The sequence below is a fragment of the Notolepis coatsorum genome (genome assembly GCF_963971535.1).
Source record: "Notolepis coatsorum genome assembly, chromosome: 5".
Classification (NCBI taxonomy): Eukaryota; Metazoa; Chordata; class Actinopteri; order Aulopiformes; family Paralepididae; genus Notolepis; species Notolepis coatsorum.
The window spans coordinates 56,313,221-56,332,973 of NC_140169.1; the positions used below are offsets into that span (position 1 = coordinate 56,313,221).

At 43.2% G+C, this 19,753-nt stretch overlaps 1 protein-coding gene across 1 annotated transcript in view; it reads right to left on the reverse strand.

Moving 5' to 3' along the window:
• Positions 1 to 3,664: 3,664 nt before the first annotated feature.
• The window catches only part of flvcr1 (FLVCR choline and heme transporter 1), a gene marked incomplete at its 5' end in the record, with an annotated part of 72,163 nt that continues 56,074 nt past the window's right edge, over positions 3,665 to 19,753 (reverse strand). The window contains 2 exons of the mRNA XM_084314112.1: positions 3,665 to 3,780; positions 7,745 to 7,812. Coding sequence (XP_084170238.1) covers positions 3,682 to 3,780; positions 7,745 to 7,812 — 167 coding nt within the window. The 3' untranslated portion in view covers positions 3,665 to 3,681. The remainder of the gene's footprint in view (positions 3,781 to 7,744; positions 7,813 to 19,753) is intronic.

Genomic DNA, 19,753 nt, shown 5'->3' on the forward strand with positions numbered 1-19,753 from the left:
TTTGTCGTGTTGGTATTAAGTATGTTTTTTAAACATACCAGCAAGCTGACATGAACACAAAACTCTTGCCTCTATGTACATCAGACAACAATGAAGTGGCGTTTCCCGCCTAGCCCCGCCCCTCTGTGTGCATCTACTGATTAATACCCACAAGCAAACAGAAACGCAGTATAAATCAAGTACCATCACAGTATTAAATTGTCAGTCAGATGAATCAAATGAAAAGTCCTCGTTGTGCTTCCTGTACGTCCGCTGCTATCCTCCCTCCGTCGCCTCCCCAGTGATCTGTCACGTCACCGAGTCTGTTTACGTCCGCACTAATAAAATAAACATCCACACAATGCTATATCCCACATCACATCCCGTTCACAATAGGGAGGTGTAGTCCGACGTCGCTTTGGACCGCCCGCGAGGTCCACCCGTATAGGGATTTATCATTGGGAAAATGGATTATCGGCTATATTGTAACAATTCTGCCTCATAAATATTGAAAAGCTTTCCATTTTTGCACAAAACTAGTTTGGTTGAAATCTAATTCGTCTGGGTTTTTTTTTACGATTAATTGCGAATATTTTCATGCAGAGCTATAGATTGTGGATGAATACGCACAGAAAGGTACACCGTGCCAATGTTAACGCTTTATTTGTTTGAAACGAGATGATTTAGAAAAGGGCAATGGGGAAATACATTGCGTTGGACAGAGGGTGGAACACGGAAAAACGGCAATGACGTAACCACTACACCTCCCTATAGGGTGTACGGCATAACATCGTCTGCGTATAACATGAAGGGATATTTGGTGTGTGGGACACCGGACCAATGCGGCTTATCCCCAATACTGTATATCATGCCCTACAGTATACGAGCGATTATGTGGAACAGGTAAACACACTCACGGTACAGACAACATGTTTGACCTGGTTGTAGATCAGTTTCACTGTGTTATATTAGACAGTTGTCAACATTCAAACATTCTTTTATATTTATATATTTTTTTTATTTGAGTAGAAAGAAAGTTGTAGTTGTGCATTTTCTCCATCTTGTGCGCTACACGCTTTCTGAGCCTCTGATTGGTCCATGGTGATGCTTTCTTAAATGGAGAGATATAAAGACTGGGAAGCCCCTAGTGGTCATCAACAGTGTCACACTGTGGTTGTACTGGGAGCCTGTACCCGTTCCGCAACTGTAAGTTACTTCCGGGGTAGGCCTGATTGGCCCCGACAGGCACGTGACGCGGCAAACTCAGGACGCGCAACGAGGCTGCTGAGAGCTGTCGTGCGGAAATAGGCTGTCTATTGCCATTCTCTAACACAAACTCTAACCTTAACCAGCTCCTTAACAGCGCCTAAACTTAACCGTTCTAACCTTAACCAACTCCGAAACAATGCCTAACCTTAACCTTAACCATGCCTAACCTTAACCATAGAAAGAATATTGCCATTCTCTAAGACAAACTCTAACCTTAACCAGCTCCTTAACAGCGCCTAAACTTAACCGTTCTAACCTTAACCAACTCCGAAACAATGCCTAACCTTAACCTTAACCTTAACCATGCCTAACCTTAACCGGCGAAAGAATACATGTTAAAAAAAAATCACGTTAAAAAAAAATTTGATGGGATTCGAACTCGTCAACAACGGACCGCAGGACCGCTGCTCTGCCAGGTTAGCTGAAGCGCCGAATGAAAATCATGGCGATTAGGGCGGTTACATAATTCCGCAAGCTCTGCCGCTCCGCTCCGCGGAGCGTGCCGCGCGGCAGAGAAAGTTGCGCGTCACGTGCCTGTCGGGGCCAATCAGGCCTACCCCGGAAGTAACTTACAGTTGCGGAACAGTTACAGGCGTACTGGGAAGCTCCTAGTGGTCAACAGTGTCAGACTGTGGTTGTACTGGGCAGCTCCTAGTGGTCAACAGTATCAGACTGTGGTTGTACTGGGCAGCCCCTAGTGGTCAACGGTGTCAGACTGTGGTTGTACTGGGCAGCTCCTAGTGGTCAACAGTGTCAGACTGTGGTTGTACTGGGCAGCTCCTAGTGGTCAACAGTGTCAGGCTGTGGTTGTACTGGGCAGCTCCTAGTGGTCAACAGTGTCAGACTGTGGTTGTACTGGGCAGCTCCTAGGTGTGAATGTGAAGCAGGGCGTTCCTGAAAAAGAGCATTTGTGCTCAGAGAACCTACCCTGGTAAATAAAGGTTTAAACTTTTATAAATCCTAGCTGAGACAGAGTTTAGATTAGATTGTAGAGAGTCAATCAGACTGCAAGCGAACCCGGGGCGCTGTGGGAGACACTAACCTCTCTCAGCTGTGTTCCGTGTTCGTCAGTCTGTGTGAGAGCAGCTTATTTCTCTTAGAGGGGCACTTTAGCTTAAAAAATTATGCAGATTTATTTTGCACATTGATTGATTGATTGATTGATTGATTGATTGACATAATCTCACATGCATCCAAAAATTCGCAAAAAAAAACGTTTTTGCACACATTAATTTAGTTTGACAGTTATTGAGAGTAAATTAGTTTGAATATGGCCACCAGTGATGTCATCATAGCTTGTGGGGTAATGTTAGGTGGGTTGATTGCGTTCGCTACCAAGGATGTGGCTAATGTTGTTGATGCTGTTGACTTGACCAGGATAAAATAAATAACAATACAGTAGAAAAATTATATTCACAGCACTGGTACATGTTACAAGAACATCTACAGTACTGGTAGGGGTGGACGGTATAAACGGTACAGAAAGTATAAACGCGGTACCTCCGTTACACTAGCAATGACGTAACCCGCTTTTTTCTTCCCGCTAACGTTACTTGACGATTCACTCAAGCCATACCTGTGTTTTACCCCTTCAGAAGCATTTATATAGACATTTTATGAAAAAACGTATATACCGTGATATATACCGTTACCGTCTATGCTTCAAATTATACCGTGATATACATTTTAGACCATACCGTCCAGCCCTACGTGGTACATGTTACAAGAACATCTACTACAGTACTGGTACATGTTACAACATACAATCTGAACATTTCAAGTAACCTCAGGAAATGTTGGCCCTTGTGCAGAAGCCGCTCGCCACAGTAGTCCCCACCTCCCCTGGACACCTGTTCGCTTTCAGAGCCAAGAGGTCAGAGGTCAGAGGTCGGACCCATACTATACACGCAAGGCGGGGAACACGTCGCAAAAAGCTACTGAAGACCAAACTCTTACGCTTCAAACACACTCGTAAACGTAAACGAGAGAGAGAGAGACGAGGGCTTTGTTTCACCTGCAATACAATGAATGATGGGTACGTTGAGCTGCATGGGACAAACGGAGCGACCGCTGGGTTTGAGAGAGAGAGCCCTCTTCTCCTCCTCCTCCACGGGGGTCCAGGGGTACCGGCGGTGTGGGTGGTGGGGGTCTGGACGTGTGGGTTTTCTCGGTGTGGTACAACTACCATGGTGGTGCCCTGTGGGGGGGGGGGGGGCAGCCGACCGGGGCTTAAAAACACACACCGTGGATTGTAAACGCCTCGAGGCTCGATCTCACCCTCGAGTTTCCTCTCTTCAGACTCCCCCCCCCCCCCCCCCCTACTGGTGACATTACGCTCGCCGACGCAAATCAAGCGTACTTTAAGAGGGTTTTTTAGGGTGGCAAAGCCGGGTCCTTGGAGGGGCGGCGTCCTTGCGTTGTCCAGCCTCAGGGTTAGAGCGAGGTTTCGTGAGAGAAGCTGAGGGAGGGTGCTAGCGTCACCCCGTTGGGGGTCTTCTCTGGGGGGCTCTCCACGGGACACTCCGTCGGGACCTTAGAGAGACAGACGGCAAGAGAGAGAGACGTTTAAAAATCACGTCGTAGGGATGTGGTTTAGGGCTGCCACACGATTCCTGCTAAAATGTGAATCACGATTTTTCTCCCTAAGAATTGAGATCACGATTCTCTCACACGATTCTTATTTTTTCAATAAAATCATTTATTGCACTCTCTTTTTTTCTTTTTTGATTATCTTTTTTCCCCCTCCTTTTTTCCAATTTTTCTCCCATCCCACTGTTAGTCGTTATGCCAATTCCCAACCCCCTTCCTGGTTGTTGCGCACCCCCCCCCCCCCACTGTTGGTCCGAGAGGCCGGAGACTGTCACATGCTTTCCTCCGACGTATGTGCAGCCAGCCGGCAGCCAGCCGGCAGCCAGCCTGGCAGCGCAGATTCTCACCAGGAGAGTGTAACATGTGGGAGGCCGCACTACCTCTCACCAGATCCTACCCTCGCTGAGCAGGCGCCCGGACCGAACTGTAGGGGTCGCTGTCCACAACGCCCAGAACCCACCCGCCAGCTTTCCCCACCCCCTAATACTGCCAATTGTATTAGTGTGAACGGCCAGCCAAGCTGGTGATATTGCACTCTTTCTTAAACAGACAACATAACATAATCAAAGTGCTTGACTTAAACTTAAAGTTTAAACATAGCATATGAAAGTGCTTGACTTAAACTTTAAAGTCTCTTGTAACATACAGAATAACTCGAGACAGAATCGTCATCATTTAAAAAAGGTAAGTAAAAAGTAAAAAAATAAACATTAAAATAATTTAGAAATGAGATCGCATAGGTCTATGAATCGAGATTGCGACTTTTTTCCGATTAATCGTGCAGCCCTAGATGTGGTGTCTTTTCTCGAAAGCAACTTACAGGGCGGTACGTTTCTGATCAATTTAACATAATTTTACATTCACATTTAGTAGCTGAACGCTTTTATCTAAAGTGACTTACAAGTTCTGTACAACAGGTCAGCAGGAAGGGTACAACTCTGGCAGCTTAAGGGTCAGTACCATTGTCCGTCAAACAAGTGTTGAACTTCAGTGCTACAGACTTGAGTGTATATTAGCATAGTAGGTAATATGCAATATAGGCAAGGTAGATTCCTTAGTAGGAGGAGTGCATACTAGTAAAAGACAGTACAAGGTTAGTATATACTGTATATAAAACAAAATCTTAAAATTTGTTTCACTTCAGCTATTGGTGCCAAGGTGCCACTGCCTTTTAATAAGTAGTTTATCTCAAAATCACTCCTCAAAATCCCCAATTGCATAAAGGTGGACTAAATAATATCTTATGGAATCTACAATCATTGGACGGGCCAAAAAGAATGTTGTGGAGGGTCAACGTTGGCACTTTGCAGGCCCTAGTTTGGGACGGCTGTCTAGCTGAGCCATCATTAGTGCTATTCAGTACAGAGTAAAGGTTTCGTTGTCCTTTCTGAAGGGCACTTCATAGGGAGCTGACGCCTTGTCTGAAGGCCATTCCCCTGGGAGCCATTGTGAACAGCGACAGATTTGTTGTTTCATTTTGAAAGGAACCTTTGTCACGGAGTAACAGAGAGGTGGCAGGTTTAAGAGGTTGGCTTGTCTAAAGGGCAAATCCACGGGCCAAGTGTTCTCCAACGCCTGGATCGGGAGCCAAACGTGTGGGTTTAGGGAAGATTAAAAAAGGGCCCTCAGATTATTCCAAAGAGATTTAAAGACATTGGTCAACATCTGTTAACGCCCGTGTAGAGAAAGGTTTTATTTTGTGTACCTTCTTTTCATGTAGTATTTTATGTCTATTGTTGTTTCTCTTCTAGGCCTCTTTGCTTGTTCTTTTATATACGGCTGTGTGGTTTTATGATACTGACAACAAGGCAGGTTACTCCCACTTACAAGGTTGACACAATGGCACTTCATAGTAGGGGACTATAACGACGGAGATACCCCAGTGGGGATTCTCCAATGCGCCTATTATTGAAGAATTTTTATCTTTCATTATGATAGTACAGTTCCAGAGCTCCCGGTCAGGTCTCCGAATGTGTTGCCCCATGTTCCCCCATCTTCTTGGTTGTGCTTCATGTGTGTTAGTGTCTACAGTTTAGTCCAGTACGTGTTATTTATATTATATGTGCCGAATCAAGACCCAATTTCCCCAACTAATGTGTTTACCTTGTCTGTATTCCCAGTGGTCTGTGTTATCTGCAATGTGTCTCGAGTCATAACATCCATCCACTCTCTAATAATATGTATATGTGAATAATGTGATACTGTATTGAATCTTGGTCAGTGTGTGTGGCCTCAGTGCTCGAGTGCTTCACCTTTTTTACCACAGTGTCTGTGTGTGTTGTCTAGTGCTGCAACTAATGACTATTTTGGTAGTCGACTAATCTGTAAATAATTTTTTCGATTAGTCGACTAATCGAAAAACAATTATATAAAAATAAATAAATAAATAAAAATAAAAATAAATTATATATATATATATTTTTTTTTTTTGCACTACCTATCTTTGTGAAAGTGGCTTCTCAGCTCTGGTCCAGCTGAAGACAGAGCAGAGGAACAGATTGGACATTGAGCATGACCTCAGAGTTGCTTGTCAGGACCAAACAACATCCCCAGTTATCCCATTAGTTCCCCCAAACTTACTGTCGGCCTGTTATGTTAAGCTAAGAAGTCTTCAGCTGGCTGGACCAGAGCTGAGAAGCCACTTTCACAAAGATAGGTAGTGCAAAAAAAAAAAAAAAAAAATATATATATATATATATATATATATATAATAATTTTTAATTTTTTTTTAATGACTAATCGACGCAACAATTCCTCGTCGACAATTTTTTTATAATCGACATCGTCGATTATGTGTGTGTGTGTGTGTGTGTGTGTGTGTGTGTGTGTGTGTGTGTGTGTGAGAGAGAGAGAGAGAGAGAGAGAGAGAGAGAGAGAGAGAGAGAGAGAGAGAGAGAGCCGGCTCAGTGGCCTCGTGAGTAGAGTGTCCGCCCTGAGTTCGGGAGGCTGGGAGTTCAAGCCCCGGCAGAGTCATACCAAAGACTATTTAAAAATGGTACCCATAGCCTCCCTGCTTGACACTCAGCATCAAGGGTTGGTTTGGGGGGAAGTCCTTGTGACATACTAGCGTCATGTCCAAGGGGTGTACTTGTACATCAAGCTGCCTCACGCTACGGAAACAGGAGATAGGCTCCTGCCCCATGTGCCGTTACGGCTCGAGAACCATTGGTTGATTGGTTGGTGTGTGTCCCCCCCGCTGTGTTCTCCTAAAATCCATGATCAGCTCCTTGGTCTTACCAATGTTCAGGAGTAGGCTGAGCAGAGTGCCAGGACATCAACCTCCTCCCGGTAGGCCTTCTTGTCGTTGTCCGAGATCAGCCCCACCACCACTGTGTCGTCAGCAAACTTCACTATGGAGTTGGAGCTGAACCTGGCCACACAGTCATGTGTGTACAGTGAATACAGCAGGTGGGCTGAGAACACAGCCCTGGGGGGACCCGATACTCAGGGTGATGGTGTTGGAGGTCTGACCCCCCACCCTGACCGCCTGGGGCCTTTCACTCAGAAAGTCCAGTACCCAGGCGCTCAGGGCGGAGCTCAGACCCAGCTCGATGAACTTGTAAGCCAGTCTGGCGGGGGACTATGGTGTTGAAAGATGAACTATAGTCAATGAACAGCAATCTCACATAGCCCCCCTTCTGACTGTCAAGGTGAGAAAGGGTGTTGTGCAGTACCTGGGAGACTGCGTCGTCAGTGGACCCGTTTGTCCTGTATGCAAACTGCAGTGGGTCCATGGTACTGGGGAGGGAGGCACAGATGTAATCCTTGACCAGCCTCTCAAAGCATTTCATGACCACAGAGGTGGTGAGTGCCACCGGTCTGTAGTCATTTAGGCCTGCTGGGGAGGTGTTTTTTGGTACAGGGATTATAGTGGACACCTTGAAGCAGTGTGTGCGTTTAGACTTACTACTTGTAAATGGTTACTGGTTGCACCGATGTTGACGTTGTGTCTTTTCAATTCTGACTTAATTAAGGCTGAAACAAGAAGAAAACATTCAGTCAGTCAATCCATCAGTTTATCAATCAGTGACACATTATGTTACAAACACTTCAACGTCACAAAGCCATGTGTCTTCAACAGTTCCCAACACACACGCTCTCTCTCTCACGCACACGCACACACACACACAAACGCACTAGGAATGGGTGCAAGTAATCGATCACTTGAGCACCCGCCGTTTCAACTGAACTCAAGTGGTTTTTGAGGGTGCTCGATTTTTGGGGTCAGCCCTACTGTATGTTCGTTCCCACAGCCCAATGGTCCCACAGCCCTATGTTCCCACATTTCTAAGATATTTTTTTCACTCAAAATTAGGCCCTATGGAAACAGGAATGGAAGCCCACGAAAAAATGTTCGCTCGAATCTACAAAGAAGTAGAGGTTATCAACGTTAACCTAACTGCTGAGATGAAGGGAAACTACAAAGAAATCAAGACGGAGCTCAGCGATATAACGATGGAGCTTAAGCGAATCAATGAAGAACAGAAAGCCAAAATATTCTAGATGGAATATCAAAAACGCAAGCTGAATATTCGTATAGTTGGTCTGGACGAGTCAGTGAGATGTGCTCACCCTGAAGAGTTTGCCACAGAATTACAGAAAATCTTGGGAACAGAGATCCTTCCTAAAGTATCAGAGGTGGAACAGTGCTACAGATTGGGGACCCGATCCATTGGCAATAACGCTAAGCCCAGAGTGATATTGGTTATCCTGCGCCAAGTCAGAATAAAAGAAATGATTATTCGTGAAACTCGCAGGATGAAAGGCAATCTGAAATACATGGAGGTACCAATACACTGCTTTGAAGATTATTGTCGTGATGTAGTGGACCTGCGTGCCAAGTTCAAGACGGTGATGTCTCAACTCTATCTGGAGAAATACAGACCCCTATTAACATACCCTGCAATACTTCGCATTGTCGATAAAAAAGGAGCAAGGGTTTTCCTCAACTCGCCTGAAGATGCAGCCAAATACTTGTCTGCACAACACGCAGGATAGTGTATAAATGGCCTTTTAATCTCGGTTATGCAAGGTCACCATATAGTATAATCTTTAATGAACCGAGGATTTGGGACAGAGAGACCTACGTGCTCAGAGTTATTGAATGCTTTCCCCGTCGGGATTCTATTATTGCGGACATATTGGATTCAAGATTGGAACACTCCAGAACATACTGGAACATTCGAACAATGTAAAAACGACATATTGGAATAATCTAGAACATCTAAAGCATTCTTTGATATAGGGAACATTCTGGAATAACAGCAATACGTGGTCAGTCATTCTACCAGAAGCCCCTCGGGGGAATAATCAACAGCATCTAGATGCAGAACCACAGAACCATCATAGCAGCGGCCGGCTGAAAGATCATTCTACACAACGGATCATCGCCCACCCCCGTCAGGGGAAATGCTGCATATACGTATTTAAAAACTGTTTTTTATTAATTGGAAATATTTCCACTACTTCTCCAATTTATACTTTAGATGTTTAAGCATAGCAAAGCTCTTTTAAGATCTAAGTTAATGTTCTCTTCCTTTTACTTGTTTTTTTCATCCGTTTTCTCTGATTTATTGAGGCTCTCTCTTCAGTTCAATACCTCCATATTATTCATGGGTTACTATAAATTACACAAGTTCATATAAAATGTAAGTGATTAGGGCATGATAATTGAAGCTTATTTTTGGTATTTATTTTTAGTTTTATCTTATTTAAATTTTTATTTTACAGGAAAGTGGCCAAGCCACAGTCGACATTCTACTTATGGTAGAATTTAGAGTGTTAGATCCTATGGTATACATAGGAATGTTAAGGATAATTGGATCATTCTGGGATATCCGGTGGTGCAAGGGAGGGAGTCATACGCAAAGGTTGTGTTCATGGAACACAATCCTGTACGACTCTCGGTGGGAGGGAAGGGTAGGGGATTTTTATTTGTATGTATGTTTTTAAGCTCGGCTCTCAACGGGACCTCACTAGTGGGATGTATATCTATTATTGCCTCGCACTCTAGAAGCATTACCAAAAATTACAATACAACATGTATAGATTATGGCTAGTTTGAATATAATGATATGGAACACCGGGGGAATAAATAACCAACTCAAACGCAAAAGCGTGCTCACACTGATGAAAAAAGAACATGTGGACATTGCTCTGCTAAGCGAAACGCACATTCTAGAGAAAGACATAGATAAATTAGCGGACAACACATACCATAATATTAGTCACTCTTCTATTGGTACGAGAACTCGGGGTGTAGCCATAGTCGTTAAACGTAAGTTGAATATTGTACTAAAGGGAGTATGGTCTGATGTAGAAGGTCGGATAACTATAGCTAAGATTGAACATAAGAACAGGAAAATAGCGTTGGTAGCGGTATACGCCCCAAATTTGTACGAAGAAGATTTCTTCACTACACTAACCAATGCAATGTTAGACATTCCCGATTACTCATTTTTTTTTTTTTTTATTATTTTTTTAATCTTTTTCCCCCTCCATTTTCCTCCGATTTTCTCCCATCCCAATGTTAGTCGTATGCCAATTCCCAGTCCCTTCCTGGTCGCTGCGCACTTACCCCCCACAGTCAGATCATCTGGGAGAGTGGAGGCTACCACGTGCTTCCTCCGACACACGTCCAGCCAATCACCGCTTCTTTTCACCTGGCAGCGCGGATTCTCATTGAGAGGGCGTAGCGTGTGGGAGGATCACACTATCCCCCTCAAGTCCTATCCGCGCTTAGCAGGCGCCCCGACCGAACTGTAGGAGTCGCTGTTTACAACGACCCGGACCCACCCCGCCAGCTTCTCCCACCCTCTAATACAGCCAATTGTATTAGTGCGGACGGCCAGCCAAGCTGGTGACAACCCCGGAGCTGTGAGCTGGATTCGAACAGGCGAATCCAGCTCACAGCTCCGGGGTTGGTGACGAACGCCCGATTACTCATTTATAATAGGTGCGGATTTTAATGCCATCTGGAACCCAAGGATGGACAAATCTTACCTCGCCTTTTCCAGCGAACAAAAGAATTCATCGAAGGCATTAAAGGATTGGTTGAAGATTACAGGTGTAAATGACTTATGGCGGTTACTTAATCCCACGACCCGAAAGTACTCTTGTCGATCTGCGAGACATAATACACTATCCAGAATAGATTATGTCTTTGCATCACAGAGACTATTTGATAATTATGAAGTGGAAATGATACAGATCAGATCACTGTTATTTACTCCTTAAAGGTACATTTGGTATACTATCCTCCCGAGCCCCAAGATGGCGATTTAACTCGTTGCTGCTTAATAACAAGGAATTCATTACACAACTCAAAGAAGCTCTTATAGTATTCCAACGGGAGAATGCAAACTCGGTGCAAGACCCCAGAATAATATGGATGTCGGTAAAGGGAATGATCAAAGATTTCACGGATAGCTTTTCCTCCAAAATGCGCAAGAATAAATGCACAAAACTGGCTGAGCTGGAAACGCTTTACTCAACGTTATTTAATTCTCTAAAATACAACAACTCAACTCGACTAGAGAATCAAGTTAACGTACTAAAAATAGAGATCAATGCCATATACAGACAACAATCGGAAATACAAATACGCAGCACAAGACAACAGCAGTACTCCCATGGTTCCAAACCTAGTCATCTATTAGCCATGCGATTAAGAATTAAGCAAAATTTGCAGATATAACTACCATTAGAGCACAACAAGTACTTGTAACAGATCCTGTAAAAATAAACGATACATTCAAAGAATTCTACTCCGACTTATATAAATCAGAAACGACCTTCGATCAAAACAAAATGGACACATTTCTTAATCAAATTATTCTCCCTAAACTTTCAGAGGATGACGCTAAACAGTTAGAAACACCGATCACACTAGAGGAACTCAAGAAGGCCATAACCGCAATGCAAAGTGGTAAGGCTCCTGGAAGAGACGGTTTCCCATCAGAAATGTACCTTTCTTGTTGGGACATAATTGGTCCATTATTACTAAATATGATCTTATACTCAGTCAAGGAGGGGAACTTCCATAAGAATGACAATATTGCACTCATAACAGTTCTCCTTAAAAAAGACAAAGACCCCAACGAGTGCGGTAGTTATAGACCTTTAAGCCTCCTCGGAACCGATATCAAACTGTACTCTAAGCTAAGGTATTAGCCATCAGATTACAAAAGCATATGACGTCTTTAGTTCACCCGGACCAAACTGGCTTCATAAGAGGCCGCCTGATCACTGATAACATAAGACGAATACTGCACGTACTAGATGCCGACAAGGATGACACCATACCTAAGGCGATGCTGTCCCTGGATGCTATGAAAGCCTTTGACAGGCTGGAATGGTCGTATCTATGGGCAGTACTAGAAAGGATGGGGTTAGGAAAAGGATTCATTGATATGATTAAAGTATTATACAAAGACCCATCGGCCATGATTACAACAGGCACAATCATCTCCAAAATCTTTCCGGTATCACGCTCTGCCAGACAGGGTTGTCCTCTTAGTCCCGGACTATTCAATCTATCATTAGAGCCTTTAGCACAATATATAAGACAATCCCAATCCATAGAACCAATCGTAATCAAGGGCACACAACAAAAAATTTGTTTATATGCGGACGACGTAATATTGTTCATGCAAAACCCCAACACCACATTGCCTCATCTGCTCAAGTTGATTGAGGACTTTGGTGATTTATCGGGATTTAAGATAAATTGGCAGAAGTCGGCTTTCCTTCCACTTAACACCCCTGCAAAAAAAGATATAACCCTCCCAGGAGAGATACCGATGGTAAAACATTTCAGATGCTTGGGAGTGGAAATATTCCCCACCATAAGACAAACGGTGAAGCACAATTACACAAAAATCCAAAACAAAATCAAAGACGACCTTGATAGATGGGCAAAACTTAAAAACACAGTACAAGCACGGATATCAATAGTTAAGATGGATGTACTACCTAGAATCAACTTCTTCAGTTCAATGCTACCGTTACCCCCTCCAGAGGGTTACTGGAAAAGATTACACTCCTCCACATACAAATTTATTTGGAATAACAAACCACCACGTATAAAAAGATCCACCGCACAGAGAAATAAAGCAGATGGTGGCATGGCATTTCCAGATTTTTTCCAATATTTTAAGGCGTACACATTAAGACCATTGACAACATGGTTTGACCCCCAAGCATTAGTATCCTGGAGAAAATTAGAAGAAAACATAGTAGCCCCACATAGACTGAAGGACATAGCATACACTGAACTACCAATCAAGCACTGTGAACGAAAATTTGGCCCCATAATTACTCATGCGATCCGGATATGGCGTGAATCACAAAAAAAAAATCCTAACCCACATAAATGGCACAATCATACTCCCTTATTCAATAACAATGCACTCTTAATTGGAAAACGACCTATAAGATTCCCTATATGGGAAGAGCAAGGCATACACTCATTAGGGGATGTTTTTAACAAACAGGGTTTTTGTAGTGATAAAGAAATACGCAAAAAATGTAATCTCACCAAGTCCACATGGCTTTTTTACAAACAGTTACAGCTATGTTTGAAGTCTCACGGTGTTCCATTAGACAGACCAATTGAACACCACAGATACCACAAATTCTTCTACGAAAGAGAGACATCTAGAGGTTTTGTTTCAGAATTTTATCATCAATTACTAACGTCCTCGTATGAAACCCTCCAACTAGACTCTGTCTGGAGGAGGGATATACCAGACCTGGAAAATGACTTTGATTGGCAAGGAGCCTGGGCAAATGTCCGACTTACATCAAGGAACCCGGATCATCAACAAATCAATCTTAACTATATCCACAGGACATACTTGACTCCTATAAGACTGTGCCGAATGGGGCTTAAACAAGACTCCAAATGCACCCAATGTACAAATGGGGACAAAGGGACATTTATGCACATGTATTGGGACTGCCCACCAGTCAAGGCATTCTGGAAAGATGTGACCCAACAATTATCAAAACTCGTATCTTGGAATATACCTGTACACCCCTCGGTATTACTATTGAATGATGTTTTTGAGTTTGCAGTGAATCCACAGCTAAAGAGATTGGTTTTATCGGGTATCACAGTAGCTAAAAAGCTGATCGCATCACGCTGGTTTCAACCGGAAAAAATGTGCCGTAAAGTTTGGTTTCTTACATATCTCGATGTGATTTATCAAGAAATATCTACAGCAAGAATTCTGGGTCTCAATGAATCCAAAATGTCAATGTGGTTAGAAGTGGTGGAGAGAATAAAAGCTAGCTTATAATGGTAGTGTCTGGTTAGGTGCGAGGGATAGTGGAGGTACTTCTCAAGGTGGGGTCCGGGAGGGGGGGGGTTCGAGCTGGAGCATATGTGTGTAGGTTTTTAGATAACAGGTATTAGGGGTATATCTTATATAAGACAATTAACTAAAATGTGATCTCATTGGATGTGCTCTGACAATTAATGCTTGTATATCTTATCGTGTGTTGTCATGTTTGTTTATGTGTTTGTTTAAAAAATAATAAAAAAATTAAATACAAAAAAAAATTAGGCCCTATGTTCCCCATGTTCCCGGACAAACCCTCTACTACCAGAGGACAATTGGATAATAGGTTGGGTGTAATTCAAGGGATGCACCGAATGGGAAATTCTTGGCCGAAACTGATACCGAAAATAGAAAACAGTTGGCCGAAAACCGAAAGCCGAAAGGCCGAGAATGATTCATAGAATAGAATTTTTTTTTACCAATGTTGTGGAACATTATGATTATGGAAAAATATATGATTATGGCAAAACTTTACTTAAATAATAAATAATCACTATTATGGGTCCATAAAACATTTATTCAGCACTTCTGAATGCATACAGTACATTAATTCCATCTTTTCTCTGGCTGCGCAGCGGACATCTGTGCTCTACTGAGCGCACCTTTCTAGTCCCCAGCTGAATGTGCTCGCTTGACTCGGCACAGTAGACGCGCGACAGACAGACAGCATCAATGTGAGAAACACAATCCCCCCCCCCTCTCGCTCTGAATAATATGCATATTAGATCACTCAGTGATTGCGCGCAGAGTTTACATAGAAACAGCGCGACTCCCAACAGCGCGACATCATCACAACAACACGCGTTAGGTTACAGGTTGTTTCTGTTTCGGTGACATATTTTCGGTGAAAAAACTCTTTCGGCCGAAAGCCAAAAGGCAATTTTTGGCCATTTTCGGCCGAAAGTTTTCGGCCACCGAAATTTCGGTGCATCCCTATGTAATTGGCTACCTAATTAAGAGAAAGGGGGATCAAATCAGATACAAATTCATGAAAAAATGGAAAGTACCATCAAATAGTCCACCAAAAGTGCCAATGGAACAGAAAACTCGCTCTGAAATCTCTCAGAAATCCTGTGAGGCGTGAGTTTGTTGCAGGAAGCTGTGAACATTTACACTTAACGTTACCGCGATAAGTTCGTTAGCTTAGTGTTATCCAAAAGATAAAAACAGTTAGCTTAGCGTTATCCAAAAGATAAAAACAGTTAGCTTAGTGTTATCCAAAAGATAAAATCAGTTAGCTTAGCGTTATCCAAAAGATAAAATCAGTTAGCTTAGCGTTATCCAAAAGATAAAAACAGTTAGCTTAGTGTTATCCAAAATATAAAATCAGTTAGCTTAGCGTTGTCCAAAAGATAAAAAGTTAGCTTAGTGTTATCCAAAAGATAAAAACAGTTAGCTTAGTGTTATCCAAAAGATCAAATCAGTTAGCTTAGCGTTATCCAAAAAATCAAATCAGTTAGCTTAGCGTTATCCAAAAGATAAAAACAGTTAGCTTAGTGTTATCCAAAAGATAAAATCAGTTAGCTACGTGGCATAGTGGGCGCTCGCCACGAATGCGGAGACGCTGGGCTCGCCTGTTCGAGCCCAGCGCTCCACATTGCTTTCAGTTTAGCTGGTCGTTCATATAATACACATTGGCCGTATTAGGGGGTGGGAAACTGATGGGTGGGGATCGGGCATTGTGGACAGCGACTCCTACAGGTCGGTTGGTGCGCCTGCGCAGTAGAATCAGGAAGTGTCGGGGCAGCGTGAGCCTCCCACGCGTTACTCCTCGCCACTGAGAGATCGAGCTGCGCAGGTGAAAAGATGCGACTGCTGTTACCTCAAGTACCGGAGGGGACTTGTACTATGTATGACTTAGTCCACATTGCAGCCGGCTTGTGGGAGGCAAGAAACAGCGTTCGTGACAGGGGAGGGTTGAATTGGATGATACGAAATTGGGATGGGAGAAAATATAGAAAATGGGAGAAAAAGTGGATATAAAAAAAGGATCTTCTGACTGACTTGGAACTTCCTTAGGCGCCTGAGGAAGTAGAGGCGTTGCCGTGCCTTCTTCACAACACTGTCAATATGTGTGGTCCATGTCAAGTCCTCAGATATGTGGACTCCGAGGTACTTAAAACTGTTCACTCTCTCAACCGGTGGCCCGTCGATGCTGAGGGGGCTGTAGTCCCTGACCCCCGACCTCCTAAAGTCCACAATCATCTCCTTTGTTTTGCTGACGTTCAGGGAGAGGCTGTTCTCTTGGCACCATCCCGCTAGGACATTGACCTCTTCCAGGTAGGCCCTCTCGTCGTTTGCAGAGATCAGGCAAAAAAAACAGTTAGCTTAGCGTTATCCAAAAGATTAAAAAAAGTCAGCTTAGCGTTATCCAAAATATAAAAACAGTTAGCTTAGTGTTATCCAAAACAAAACAAATTGTGCCAACAACATGTCGCCCACTGTGCGTAGCGATTATAGACTATTGATAGACATGCTGTTCCATGAGCAGAGAGACCTGCTGCAAACAGAGCGGAGGTAATGTAATTATTACAAATGGTAACTGACTGTTTTTGACTGACAATACGCATTAAGCTTTGATTGATTGATTGATTGAAAACTTTATTAACAGATTGCAGAATGGGTACAATACAGTACAGCTCAATACACACAATTGTTAAGGGGATGCAGACCAGAGAAAGACTTTCGTCTTGTTTGGGTATATTGCGTGTGTATGTGTGTATGTATGTGTATGTGTGTTTCCGCACAATATCTCGTTATTGCTGCTGCATTTTAAGATGCATTCTAAAAATAGATTTCCCTAAACAGTTACTTGAGCACTACTTGAGTAATTAACCCTTTCACTACCACACGACAGAAGGTTAACAGTCTGTAGTGTGGTAGTGAAAGGGTTAACCTGCTGTCACGCGGCAGTGAAAGGGTTAACCTTCTGTATTGTCGCAGTGAAAGGTTTAACCTTCTGTATTGTCTCAGTGAAAGGGTTAACCGTTTGGTAGTGTGGCAGTGAAAGGGTTAACCTTCTGTATTGTCGCAGTGAAAGGGTTAACCGTTTGGTAGTGTGGCAGTGAAAGGGTTAACCTTCTGTATTGTCGCAGTGAAAGGGTTAACCGTTTGGTAGTGTGGCAGTGAAAGGGTTAACCTTCTGTATTGTCACGGTGAAAGGGTTAACCGTTTGGTAGTGTGGCAGTGAAAGGGTTAACCTTCTGTATTGTCACAGTGAAAGGGTTAACCGTTTGGTAGTGTGGCAGTGAAAGGGTTAACCTTCTGTATTGTCTCAGTGAAAGGGTTAACCGTTTGGTAGTGTGGCAGTGAAAGGGTTAACCTTCTGTATTGTCTCAGTGAAAGGGTTAACCGTTTGGTAGTGTGGCAGTGAAAGGGTTAACCTTCTGTATTGTCTCAGTGAAAGGGTTAAGATGCATTCTAAAAATAGATTTCCTGGACTGGATATGGGGAAACATTACTCATGCCCATCCTTAAGACACACACACACACACACACACACACACACACACACACACACACACACACACACACACACACACACACACACACACACACACACACACACACACACTTCAGGTTTTGTTTTTATAAAAACAGTATCCGTCAGCCCAGTGCCCCAGGCACAACTGACTTTACCACAAAGAGGCACGCACACACATCCTGGAGGGAGGGGGTGGCTAAACACACACACACACACACACACACACACACACACACACACACATAGACACACACACATAGAAAACACATACAAAAAAGTACACAAATACATAGAAAAAAAAAACACACACACACACACACAAACAACCACACACTAACACACATACAAAAGCACACACAGGTGCTGTCAGACTGGTCGTATAATGAGATGGATCACTGTGGTAGTTTAACCAGAGACACTCTCTATAATGAGACGGATCACTGTGGTAGTTTAACCAGAGACACTCTCTATAATGAGACGGATCACTGTGGTAGTTTAACCAGAGACAGTCTCTATAATGAGATGGATCACTGTGGTAGTTTAACCAGAGACACTCTCTATAATGAGACGGATCACTGTGGTAGTTTAACCAGAGACAGTCTCTATAATGAGACAGATCACTGTGGTAGTTTAACCAGAGACACTCTATAATGAGACAGATCACTGTGGTAGTTTAACCAGAGACAGTCTCTATAATGAGACGGATCACTGTGGTAGTTTAACCAGAGACAGTCTCTATAATGAGACGGATCACTGTGGTAGTTTAACCAGAGACACTCTGTATAATGAGATGGATCACTGTGGTAGTTTAACCAGAGACAGTCTCTATAATGAGATGGATCACTGTGGTAGTTTAACCAGAGACAGTCTCTATAATGAGATGGATCACTGTGGTAGTTTAACCAGAGACAGTCTCTATAATGAGACAGATCACTGTGGTAGTTTAACCAGAGACAGTCTCTATAATGAGATGGATCACTGTGGTAGTTCAACCAATGACGAAACCGCTTACTGCAAGATAAACATATTATGACAAAATAATTGAATGTGAAGTGATTCTATGTCGAGTAGAATGATAATGTACTGCATCTCGGGGGGGGGGGGGGGGGGGGGGGGGTGACTTTTAAAGATGTTTAACACTTTGGCTGCCATGGGTTAAATTCATTATCAACCGTAGGTTGCCGGCTCTATTTGTCTATAGAGAAAGTCCCCTTCTTTGCAGGGCTATAACTTTTTAAATTCTATTGCTACATTGCCATTATTAGGGCCCATTCAAAGTCCTATATGTATTGTTCATTTTGTAGCAACGTTAAACTTTTTCATTCACATATTCATAGTAAAGTATGGTCTAATGTATAAGTATGTTTTCATCTCTTTCTGCAGCTTTCTCCAGAACGTGATCTATAGCCCCAAATACATTATATTGATGATGCAATACAGTTTTATGGCAATCAGCGCGATATAAAAAATTCCAACTAGACGTACTTCTAGAAGTTACTACACGTCATCTGATGTTGACCGGATGGGCTAGGGGGCGTTTATAATTCCGTGGGCAGCGTTATACCAATCATCTAATGTGGGTCAAATGTTGATAATAGCAGTTAGTATCGAAGACGGTAACTTTACACGCTAAAACTCACCCCAGTCTCCGCGAGCCGTTGGGCGATCATCGTAGAGTAGAAATTTTACCATTATGGGATGTCGATTTACCCGGTCCATCTCCAGCTTGTATAATGGTATATACGTCCAAATCATGTTGTTTATCGAGTTATTGGCAATCGATCGCTATGTAGTGTGTCGAGATCGAGTCCCGGAACCTATAGCTAGTGCCCGGAAGTAATACGGCCGACCAGCACAATCTCCATAGCACTTCCTGTTAAGCGATTGCGCCGATCGGCCACCAGATGGCGCTCCTGAACCGCCAGAGAGCTCAGTGGGTCCTCCTGGTGGATCTCAGGCCAGCGGAGGGGAAATATGAATCCGATCCCAGTTTTTTGAAATATTGATATTAAAGACGCTGTAAAGCGTCTTCGGCAACTTGAGCATGGCCGGGAATGACGTGTTTAGGCGTTTTCCGGCAGCCAAAGTG